The 12,455-nt window shown below is 39.7% G+C and overlaps 1 protein-coding gene across 2 annotated transcripts; it reads right to left on the bottom strand.

Moving 5' to 3' along the window:
* Window positions 1–214: 214 nt before the first annotated feature.
* C11H5orf24 (chromosome 11 C5orf24 homolog) lies at window positions 215–11,570 on the bottom strand. 2 transcript variants are annotated; one of them, XM_038552201.1, is made up of 2 exons: window positions 11,277–11,570; window positions 215–4,714 (listed from the first exon to the last, which is right to left on the bottom strand). In XM_038552201.1, the coding sequence occupies exon 2, from the start codon at window positions 4,709–4,711 to the stop codon at window positions 4,145–4,147; it is 567 nt and encodes a 188-aa protein (XP_038408129.1). In that variant the 5' UTR covers window positions 4,712–4,714; window positions 11,277–11,570; the 3' UTR covers window positions 215–4,144. The 2 variants fall into 2 exon arrangements, with proteins under 2 accessions (XP_038408129.1, XP_038408128.1); XM_038552200.1 differs by lacking the exon at window positions 11,277–11,570 and adding an exon at window positions 5,778–5,813.
* Window positions 11,571–12,455: the final 885 nt, after the last annotated feature.

Below are 12,455 nucleotides of genomic sequence, written 5' to 3'. Positions count from 1 at the left end.
GCTGCATTTTAATAATGGGAAGAAAAAGCAAACAATGTGAGATTTGTTTATAAGTTAGGATTTTAAATTGCAGTTATGTAAATATTTTAAGAAAAACAAACTACAGGGGAGATTTCAGAAAGCCAAGAAAATACAAGATCCAGTCATGATAAAGGTTTACTACTTGCCATTCCTCTACTTCACAAATATTGTGCTAATAAAGCAGTAAACATTGTTGGTTTTAAAGTAATGACTTTATTAATAAATATACATCCATATGATGATGTAGATACAAATCATGAACACTACTCCATTCCCATACACATAATTGCACACGAGTAGCTCAAGTTCATGGACATAAAAACATACACAGTATCTATTTGGACTTTTTACAGCAGAGGACAGCGTGCTTATATCAGTTACTTGGTAATTATTTTCTCTGTAATTATCTGTGGAAAAAGGAAATTGTGAAACTTAAAGAATCAAAGTGGTCTGATTACTATAAATCACACACTTGATTTACTACAGCATTAAATTTCCCAAAAATTAAATACATTGTGAAAGTACAGATTTACCTACTTGGGAGGAGGTGGAGGGAAAAGCAAAGGAAAGATTTAGATACATCCTAGAGTTTAATAGCATATAGTTAAGCCATAATAAAAACAAAAATATAATAGCATCTAAATATTTTATGTCCAAGGAAAAAAACATTTTGAACTGTTGTGAAGGTTTATGTTATAGAGGGATAAAATTTTACTGCATATAGAGACAATGACTGACAGAGCAGCAGGTATTGCCAACATCCCCTGAATTATTCTTTTAAAGCTTCTTAGAATATAAAGGAGAAGGGGTTTTGTTTTGTTTTGTTTTAGCTCATACACTGGTTTTTCTTACACTGGATGGATCACCTTTAACCTAACAAATGGGTCCAGATAATTGTTTTTTCCTCCTTGACTCAAAGAAACTCTATTACTTCATGAAAATATACATGTAAATTCACACAAACATCAGTCTGGAATGAAGAGTACTTTTATTACTTCAACAGATGTTTCCTTTAAAAAGTAAATAAAAAATATAAAGAATATTTCAGTCTAACTGAACACTGATTTTAAAAATGTCCCCAAATATTAAAAATTAATCAGATACTTGTTTTCTTCCAATACATTGTGCCAGTATTTTTTTAATATCCAGTGCAAAACTCCAAAGATAGTATCAAAATCATCCCATACCAAAGATTAGTTATGCAAGGTTTTATCTGTCAAAAAATGAAAATTTCATTTGTATTACTGCTTATTTGTTAACATGATAATAAATAAGGCATGTTAAAATAGTTTTCAAAGAAAAAAAGTAAAGCAAACTTACTTGAATAGATCATTTTCTGACCAACAGTTTTAATACAGAATAGTGAGACCTATTATGTGAAGAACAGAATTCTACAATATAAAATTAGCAATTTACCTTTTAAGAAACAATCATACAATTGGAGGAAAAGGCCAGTTTTCCCCAACTGATTATATTAAAGTATAGGCAATTTTTTAACATGCTATTTCAGTGTTTATCATGACGAGACAGTGTTACAAAAGATGCACAATGTAGTCTTTATAGAGAAGTAAAAATATTTTATATTTTAAGACTTCATGTTATCACTTAGATGTCTTTCTCTTCAGCATGGCACCAATAAACTGTTCACAAGGAGAAAAGGAAGTGGAATCAGGAGATGCTCACCACCATACAGATCTAATACTCCAGGTAAACACTTACATGAACAGAAAATTCAGCTTTCTAAACATTGTTAACCATTCACAACTGTAGCCATTTGTCCCCCTTTTTTTATCCTGGGACATAGCTCCTGATATTAATAAACACGGTTATGAACAGAATTCCTTTAGCTGATTTCACCATTTCAGTAACATGTATACAAAATTCATTATACAATAATACACCTGTTTTATCTTCTGACACACAGCACAGCACCACTGAGTAGATGTGCTGGAGGATGGGGAAAGAGGAGGGGAATAAATGAAGCAAAGGGAAGAGAGAAAGGGAAGGGTATGTACATCAAAATCAAGAATGAAAATAAACTGAAAGGAAATGTCAAATGGACACAGTATAAAAACAACAGGAAACCAAATCCTTGACAGTTATATTACCTTGCAGTATAACATTTAATTAAACAACTGTTTTCAGGAACTCAGAAGAGGACTTCTAAGTATATTTCTAAGTAGCCAACTGCTGAACATCATCTTGAGAAACAACTAAATGACACATAAATATTAAAAGTGGATACACGAATATATGAATAAAGATGTAAGCATTTGTGTGTGTCAGAAGTTATACTGTTCTGAGTAAATTATTCAAAGTTTTGTATTTTGAGCTTCTGCAAGGAGAAACTCTTGTAGCAATTTAGCTGCCAGAATGTTACAACTGATTATATAGTCATCGAATATTGTTCTCTATGGTTTGTGCAAAGCTAAAATTGTTGAGGTCACTGTCTTAGATGCCAGTGCACACACAGTCCCCACATACAATGCAACACCTCTAACTGTAAAGAGCAGCATAAGTCCAGCTCATTGTGTCAGGCATCACTGGAACACCTGAAGGCTTGCTGCTTTTTTCCTAATAAAAAAGGTACGAAACATGACATCCATTTGCAATCAGAGTTTGCATTAACTGAGAGCAAGCCCAACAACACAATGTGTGCCCTTTTAAAATTTTAATTATTTTAAAAGTTTTTGGGTCCTGCAAATCTATACTATAATCTCAAAGGCATTTAAAATTCCACGATTTGAGTGGAATTGTTTTTCAAATCCGAAGTTTGTAATAGTTTATTTTATTTAGAACAAACTCAGAATAAATAAAATGTCTATTAACAAAGACTATTACTTTCAGAAAGGGGAGAAAAGTGATTTTTCTCTGTCCCTACCATCCATATCTACCCAATACCTTTTTTTTCTGTATTGCTTCTTAAAGCAAACGTTGGAAAAATTTTTTTAGATGAAGTGGTCTCACTGGAGCCACAATTAAATTTCAATGAAACTTATCAACATATTTTTTTTACATGATGCATGCATAGATGGTATTCCTATGTATTCCTTAATATTTGGGTTCTGACAGACAATTGCAGTTTATTTATAACAGTTTTAGACTCTACCACTTGATTTGCGTCCTTTGGCAGATATAAACCTGAAACCACAGTAAGTGCTAATGTAATGGGACAATTTCTCAGGGAAAAAACTAAAAAACATTTTTAATAAATGAACATTAATAAATGTTTTAAGCATAATGCTTTAAAACTAAATATATGAAAGGCAAATTGTAGTGACTACAGCTACATGCAGACCTTAAGAATGTTTCTTTTTCTATTAAGTATGCTATTCTCAGAATGCATATTTCACCAAAAATGTAATGTGCAGTTTTTATTAAAAAGCTGAATTTTTCTGTAAATATGAATTGTTTGTAGTGTTTGGTATATATGCTCTTAGGCAATTAAGAAATACACAACATATCATTGTTGAAAGGCAAACACTAAAGAGTTTTTAGGAATAAGGGTTAAATCAATTAACACCATGTAAATCAATAAAATAAAATAAATAAGATTCTGCTGCTTAAACCTAGAACAATAAAAGTAAGATTTTTAACATCTGAAGTTCTATGTAAATGCCAAAGCATACAAATATCTGAGTCTAGTCTCATGAAAATAAATGTTACAAAAACTCACAGCCATTACCTCAAGTAATCCTGAATCATTAGTTTGCTTTGTTCCATCAGTTAAAAATACCTTGGATATTACCTTTATTATACTGTAGGTTTACTTCACAAACTAACAGGTATAATGGTTTCAGTTGTTTAGTACATAAAGCATCTATTTAGAATGGCCCAAAGGAGTAATGAAATATGAGACACAACCAGAACTCTAAAAGAAAAGCAAAAATGATTTAGTTAGGTATTACACTTGAACCTATATACAAATACAATGCCACTGCTCATGCCCTGAGTGCATCTGTCAGCATATGGCAGTTTCTGAGCAAAAGGAAGAAAACAAATCAAATGGGGAAACAATTTGGAAAGCCCAGGCCATAAAATTATGTATGTCAAAATAAATCCAAGAAGCTTTGGGATTATTCACAATCTTCCTTCTAAACCTGGCCCTCCTTTCCTGCCTCATTCACTCATTGGGTGGTTTGACTTCGCTGCTGGTTTCCTCTACCCCATGAACTGCTCTGCTGTGCATCATAGGGTAAGGAAAAGCAGCGGTGCCACAGCCATAACCAAGATCAGCAAGACGGGACAGAGCTTTAATGCTACCTGGAGGTCTCCCTGGGCTTACTTTGTATCCCGCAGCTTTAGTTGTACCCAAAGGTCTGCCTGGACTTGTCTTAAATCCAGCTGCTTTGGTGGTTCCCAGGGGTCGGCCTGTGCTGGTACGGTACCCTGCGGATTTGGTGGTTCCTGAAGGTCGGCCACGTTTTCCAGATCGGTTGAGATTTTTCTTTTTCTTTAGTTCATCTTTTATCTCTAGACTTCTGCCACTTGTAGTCTGCAAGTGTGTTTCATTTAACGGGTCTTGCCTCTGACAAGCCATTGGTTTGTGGCTGACTGTGTGGCTATATTTGCTTTGCTGGGAGGAATATATGTCAAACTGATCAGCAGCTCTCATGGCATCTTCATTGAGGCAGGAAGGCTTGCCAGGGCCACAGAAAGCCGGATTACTGCTGGCAACAGGATGCATCATTTTCTACCAAAAATAAAAGACGAATATCCATAAACACACATATACAAATATATACCTGTATGACAGCATTCAGTGGGAAAATAGCCCACCTTCCGAAAACTATACAGGCTATCTAAAATTACAGACAGAAAAAAAAAATTATGCTAACAGGCAAGACTCTAGACCACTTATAAACAAACACACATCAACAGATTCAGAGATACTTGTTTTCCTCAACTTAATCAAGGATATGGACTTACTTTACACGAGATACCTCAACTGTAATACTACATTAGTAGCCATGTTTTCTGCTTAGGAATTGGAAAAGTGGATAAAGTACAGAATAAATCTGTTACATTTTATAGGCTCTTCTAGATCATGAAACCTTAAAAGGATAACAACAAACACAAGAACTCTTAGTAACAATATTTTTTTTTCATTTGCTTAACATTCTTAGAATGTCTTCTTTTGGCCTTTTATTCTGTTTCTTACATACATACACTTCTGATCTGGCCACAGCTGCCACAAGGTGGACACTTCCTCCTTATTATAACTTATTATTATTTTTTAAAGATTTTATTTATTCATTCATGAGAGACACGGAGAGAGAGAGGTAGAGACACAGGCAGAGGGAGGAGCAGGCTCCATGCAGGGAGCCCGACGTGGGACTCAATCCCCGGTCTCCAGGATCACTCCCTGGGCTGAAGGCAGCGCTAAACCGCTGAACCACCTGGGCTGCCCTTATAATTTATTATTAATATGGAATCTTTAGTAAAGGGACACCTAGGTGACTCAGTCAGTTAAGGATCGTACTCTTAGTTGTGGCTAAAGTCATGATCCCATGGGTTCTATCACTGCACTCAGCAGGGAGTCTGCTTGAAGATTCTTTTCCTCTGCCCTTCCTAAACTCGCACACATGCATGCTTCCTCTAAATTAAATAAATCTTTTAAAAAAAAGAATTCTCAGTGTACTACACTTTATAAAGCACTGAATGTGCCAAGCAAAGAACACAATCTCTCAAGGTACTGACTCCCTTTAAATTAACCAATCAGGGGCACCTGGGGGACTCAGTGGTTGAGCATCTACCTTTGGCTCAGGTCGTGATCCCATGGTCCTGGGATTGAGTTCTGTATCAGGGTCTCCACAGGGAGCCTGCTTCTCCCTCTGCCTGTGTCTCTGCCTCTACATCTGTCATGAATACAGAAAATCTTTTTTAAAAAATTAACTAATCAGTCAAAACAAAAAACAAAAAACCCCAATCTATCTAAATAGGAGGAAGTACTAATATAAAGGGTGAACAGAGGTTTCCATTAGCTAAAATGAGTTCTTCCACAAGTGAGAATTATACTACAAAAATATGGGTAACAATCATAATAAAATACTTCCTATTTTGAAGGTATGGTTATCAAGACAGAAAGTTGAATGTACAATACTGCTTCCTCCTTGATTATAAACATGTGTGGATGTTCTTCCCTTAAAAGAGCCCTGTGACTAATGAACAGACCAGTCTCTGTTTTGTCTGTGAAGACATCCCTGTGATTTTTTTCTCTTTATAAAGTATGTATTACAATCACCACCAAAACAAGCCAGCCCTAAACAGCCATATTATCTGGACACATAGAGAATGAGTTTGGTGACACTACAGTATTATATTTCAATAAGGTATAAAGATACAGGTTCTAATTCAGTTTTAGAAAAAGTCACAGATGTATATAGTAAGATCTAGCCCCCAAGTTGTTAATGTTTGCCTATACCATATATGTAAAATTGCACCAAAACCTGTTATAAAGGTAAAAGGAAATGAGAATCAAGTCATAGAATTGAATTGTTAAATTACTAAATAATTCCTGAAAATCAACACATACAAAGCTATTTGCCAACTATCTTAAGATCTTAACTATAGGGATGTCCGAGTGGCTCGGTGGCTGAGTGTCTGCCTTCGGCTCAGGGCATGATCCTGGGTCCAGGATCAAGTCCCGGATCAGGCTCCCCACAGGGAGCCTGCTTCTCCCTCTGCCTGTGTCTCTGCCTCTCTGTGGTCTCTCATGAATAAATAGATAAAATCTTAAAAAAAAAAAAAAAAAGTCTTAACTATAAAGAAAGAATATCTATAATAAAAAGCTACTTGTTTATGGCTGAAGTCTTGTAAAACAAGATTGAGTTAAACACAAATATTAAAAGGAGCAATTCTTCACTCAGTCCCTAAGGATATAAGAAGAAATAGGTTATTAATCATCACTTCACCAGCTCAAATTCTAATTTCAGCTCAGAAATTAAGAGAGATCATCAAAATGTGTTCCACATGTAGTAATAGGAGCTGAAAGTTAAGTCTTTGAACATTTACTATGTGCCAGGTAATAAGCTTGGGACTTTGCATATTATCTGACTTAATCCACACAACTCTATAAGGAACATACTATTATTAGACCTATTTTACAGAAACTGAGAGATTTTTAGCAACCTGACAATGGCACTCATTAGGAAATGGTAAAGCCAAAAAGGAATTCAGGTAACCTGACTTCAGATCAACAATTTCAACATAATCTACAAATACATCAGGGTTTCTCAATAATAGCATTATCATTTGAGTCAAACAATTCTTGGGGGGAGTGGGTGTCTGGTATATTTTAAGATGCTTAGGAACATCCCTAGCTTCTACCCACTAGATGTCAGTAGCTACATTCTCTTCTTCTCCCTCCCAATTTGACAATCTAAAGTTTCTCCATATGTTGCTAAATATCTCCTGGAGGGCAAAACTCAACCCCTGCCATGAGAATCACCCAGCTCTACTAAAATGAAAACATAAGACCCACTTTAAAATATTCCTGTTTAGGGATGCTGGGTGGCTCAGTGGTTGAGTTGTCTGCCTTTGGCCCAGGACGTGATCCTGTAGTCCCAGGATCGAGTTCCACATAGGGCTCCCTGCATGGAGCCTGCCTCTCTCTGTGTGTCTCTCATGAATAAATAAATAAAATCTTAAAAAAAAAAAATTCTGGGCAGCCCAGATGGCTCAGAGGTTTAGTGCCACCTTCAGCCCGGGGCGTGACCCTGGAGACCTGGGATGAGTCCCGCATCGGTATCCCCGCGAGGAGCCTGCTTCTCCCTCTGCCTGTGTCTCTGCCTCTCATTCTTTGTCTCTCATGAATAAATAAATAAAATCTTAAAAAAAAAAATCCTGTTTAAGTTTTTATTCATGTCTTTAGCTCCTCTCCCCAAAAATCCACAAAACCTTTCTGTTGATAATATCTACAAAGTCAAACAGCTTTGTTTTTCATATTCAAGAAAAGCTAATGTTGGAATTTGTGAAGGAACTAACCACATTCCTTTCCCCCCTCAAGTTATAAACTAATTCAGAAATATAAACAGGAATTAGGCAGGAATCAAAATATTAGTTTATTGCCAATAAGGCTGAACTAGAGACAACATACAAAAAAAAAAAAAGAGAAACAGACCTCTGAGAAGATTTTAAGAGAAAAAGTGATGCCTTTTTCAATTTTATTATTCACAAATTCCTCTGCTGCAAAGAAAGCTCTAGTAAAAAAGAGGTAGAAAGGTACAAGTTCCCTTCCACAAGTAGCACTGACAGTAAAGGAAGAAAACATTTCTTCCCACAGTCTATTTCAGTGCTTTACATTTCATGCTTTTTCAGTTCCTATCATTAATTTACTAAACCTTTCTTCTGGACCTTACTTCCCTTAACTTTACCTTCTTTTAGTGTAGCAGAACATTCACGATACATTAGCACTCAGCTAATACAGAGATACCGAGTCTCAGTTTATATTACATTAGGCTTTTAAAGGCAAGATGCTGCCATGTATCTTCTACTCAGATACGAACAAACACTGAAAAAAAAATACACTACTTAAAAAGTAGACTTGTAGGGCAGCCCGGGTGGCTCAGCGGTTTAGCGTCGCCTTCAGTCCAGGGTGTGATCCCAGAGAGCCAGGATAGAGTCCCGCATCAGGCTTCCCCCAAATGGACCCTGCTTCTCCCTCTGCCTGTGTCTCTGCCTCTCTATGAATAAATAAATAAAGCTTTAAGAAATAAATAAATAAAAAGTAGACCTGTAACTTGGAAAAAAAAAAAAAAAGCACCTCTCACCAATTCCTTTAATCTTCTCTAGGAATTTAGGCATTTGGTTTGTATTATGTTAATTTACTTCTGACATAGCTCACATTTATCGAGAGCCAACTCCATGCAAAACACTATTCTAAGCTCTAGGACACAAAACAGGAGTAAAGTTGTTTATTCCAATGGAAATACAATGATACACTGACTTAAAGATCATTTCTAAGGACTAGTCTTCTATCTATATTTTGTGTTTTCCTTCCCTGCTGTCAAAAAAATCAGCATTTTGTTTACTCAATAACTGATTAAGAAGCCAGAAAAGAGGGACATCTGCGTGGCTCCCTGCCTTTGGCTCAGGGCGTGATCCTGGAGTCCGGGGATCGAGTCCTGCATGGAGTCCCACATTGGGCTCCCTGCATGAAGCCTGCTTCTCCCTCTGCCTATATCTCTGCCTCTCTCTCTGTGGCTCTCGTGAATAAATAAAATCTTAAAAAAATAAAAAAAAGCTAGAAAAGAGGGGCACCTGGGTGGCTCAGCTGGTTAAAGCGTCCAACTCTTGATTTCACTAGGGTCATGACCACAGGGGCGAGATTGAGCCCCAAGTGGGGCTCCACGCTAGTGTGGAACTTAAGATTCTCTTTCCCTCTGTCCCTCCCTACTCTGCTCACCCATAGGCCTGAGCCAGCTCTCTCTTAAACAAACAAAAAAGAGTTGGAAAAGAAATTCACCATGACAGTCACTTCTGTAGTTAATAAGGAAACAGAGCTAAAACCAATCCCTTCTATATTCAAATTCCAACCTTTTAAGATGGGAATCAACACCATTAGATCCTTGTGTGCATCATCATCTGCACACACACAACACACACACACACACAGGATATGAATGTTTGTAAGTACTATTTACATACACAGGCATTAATTAATCCTACTCTTAATAATGTCTCCTACTCCTACTTCAGGGCTGGTCAGCCTACTGTTCCTTCTTGTAAGACTCTTCCCACAATACAGTACAGAGTTCAAAGTATGCAGGCCACATTTCTTAAGAGAGTCAGAATGAATACATTTCTATAAAGTTTGGACTGAAAGAAAGCCAAGAGTTACGAAACAAAGCGTAGACTCTCAAAGATTAATTACCTTAAAGATGGTTCACTGAATATAAGGGAGTCAACTAAGAGCTTCGACATATTTTAACTAAGACTAAATCAGGATTTTTAAACCACACACTGGGGCGCCTGCGTGGCTCAGTGGGTTGAGACTGACTCTTGATTTCCGCTTGGGTCGTGGGATTGAGCCCCCGCGTCCGGCTCCAAGCTCAGCGGGGAGTCCGTTTGGGATTCTCTCTTCTCCTGCCCTCGGCTGCTCCCATAGCCTCCCCCATCCGCTAAAATAAATAAATCTTAAAACACACACACACACACACACACACACACACACACACACTAAAACTTGCAATGCACAAAGCTCTTTTACTGCGTTTAAACCCAAAAGTCCAAGCTTGGGTGCGCCATTCTTTATGAAGCAATTCCTCTCTTCTCTTGAATGTGGCACGCATTACTGCCAACATAAAGAACTAAAACTATTTTTAGTAACTTCACAAAGCATTCCTGAAGCTTTCTAAACATGCAGAAAAATCTTCCTTTCAAGAAATCCAAGTTTTGCTCTCTTCCAAAGATCCAAACATCACGTAATTCTCAAAGATTTTTTTCAGGTTGGTTTGGGTTGTAACGATTACATAGAATCTTTTTTTTTTTTTTTAATTTTTTTAAATAATTCTAAACCAAAGTCCATTTGTGACCCACATCACTCAAAGTCTATTCAGCAAAGGCCAAGACGAATGCCAGAAGCTATGCATCCTGTCCCACCACGGAAAGTTTTGATACCAGGACAGATCATAAATAACGGCCTTCTTTGTCTTCTTTCTACCCCTTAACTGTGCCCCACGCGCAGTTTCCCCGGGGCCAGAATCCTTATTTGACAAGAGCCGTTTGGAAATGCATTACCTGTTGTAACCAAAAGAGATTATTAATGTATTAGCAATAAAAACTTTGCAGAAGATACACGCCCACACTAGAGAAAGAGTCGTGTAATCTCCAAGAAGCAAAATTCAGAGCCCGCTATCCGTGCACTCGGGAGTTGTGCAAGCTGCAGAAGTCCACAGGCCACTCAATCTAGACGTCTACCTCGAGGCCGGCAGGCTTTAATTTAACACGGGGAGCACGGAGGACGGCTAATTGAGACCTCTCGAAGAAAAGAAAGGGTGACCCCTCCCTCCCGCCGCAGGAGGCATTTCCCCCCAATAATGGCTCCACGCCGAGGGACGAGCAGGCTACGTCCGGGGCCCCTCCTCCCGCTGCGGGCTGGGCCAGAGCCCCTCCTCAGACGTGGGTCGGAGACCTCTCCGCACCGGCGGGCTGGGCCACTCCCGTCCTGGCCGCCTCCTCGCCTTTCTCCACGAGCTCCCGCCGCCCCGACTCCGCTCGGAGCCAGACTGACAAAACCCCGCGCGCCCACCTACCTCAGCCGCTGGTAGCTCGGCCCCTCAGCGCGCCCAGGGGTTGCCCATCAGCTGGGAAGCTCCCGCCGGCCCAGCTCCCTTCCCACAGCCCGCCGCCTCGGCGCTGCGCGAAGAGCCCACGTCAGACGGGCAGGCAGCGAGGCCGCTGGCGGCGAACCGGACGCTGACTCTCAGCTCTCGCCGCGGCCACCTCTCAGGGTCCTGCCCCAGACGCAGGAGGAAGAGGCCGCCCCGGCCCAGGACTGCGAGGGGAGGCGTGCGCGAGCTCGCGAGGACCGCGCACGCACACGCAGACGCACATCGCGAGACCCAATCTCCCGCCGACGACCAGCACGCAAGCCTTGGGAGGGTGGCTGGCGGAGCGCGACTGCGCTTGCGCGTGGCGGGGCCGGGCAGGGGGCGGGGCCAGGCAGGGGGCGGGGCCGGGGCCGCTCGCGCGGCGGGGCAGACCCGGCGCCGCGGAAGGGCCGGAGACCCACCGGAAGCGGGAGTAACTTCTTTACAGGATTGATTTTTAGCGCGATTCTGTGATGTTGGAACTCCTACTTGACCCCACTTCTCAGATTACAAGACTAATAAATGATGGAGTCAGGATTTGAATCCAGCTGTCTTGTTCCAGAAAGTGTGCCTTTGATCGCTGTTGGTAAATTAATGCCTAATTGTGTCATGTAGTGTCCAAAGCATGTTAGAAGGACTCAGGTTCTGCCTTTTACTGGTTATGGATAGGTAGGAGGAGACCTCCACCTGCTAACAAGATGGGAAATATTCAAATATAAGGCATTTGGACCCTCGGGCCTAGGATCAGTGTTAATGAAAGGCCGCATTTTGTAGAACATGGTATAACTTTTAAAGTTTTTATACCTATATCTATAAACAGAATTGCCATATTCTTCATGACACCATCACAAGAAGGGATGGGACTAGAAGTAGTTTACTTACAACCCCCCCACCTTTATGTAGTTTATTGTGAAATTTCTAGCATATCAGTCACCCCATACAAGCCATTTAGCAGAAGGGGATCGGTTTCCCCAGGTCTTCCCCCTGTGAATTCGAATATGCTAGAAAGGGTAGGAGCCAGAATTGGGAAGGCAGTCCAGGGAAAAATATTATATTAGTGCGAAGAGGCTAGGGACAGTGTTTCTCCTTTTTGCCTATGCAATGAAGACTGGGGAGGGTAAT

This window comes from Canis lupus, chromosome 11, assembly GCF_011100685.1.
Source record: "Canis lupus familiaris isolate Mischka breed German Shepherd chromosome 11, alternate assembly UU_Cfam_GSD_1.0, whole genome shotgun sequence".
Classification (NCBI taxonomy): domain Eukaryota; kingdom Metazoa; phylum Chordata; class Mammalia; order Carnivora; family Canidae; genus Canis; species Canis lupus.
This window is presented reverse-complemented; position numbering and strand designations above follow the sequence as displayed.

Excerpts from the sequence above, each read along its gene's own strand:
- C11H5orf24 (XM_038552200.1), bottom strand. The coding sequence starts at position 5,801 with ATGGGATCACGACCTGAGCCAAAG. Across the intron at positions 4,715-5,777 it reads GATCACGACCTGAGCCAAAG|AAAATGATGCATCCTGTTGC; the intron begins GTAGATGCTCAA and ends TATTTTTGGTAG.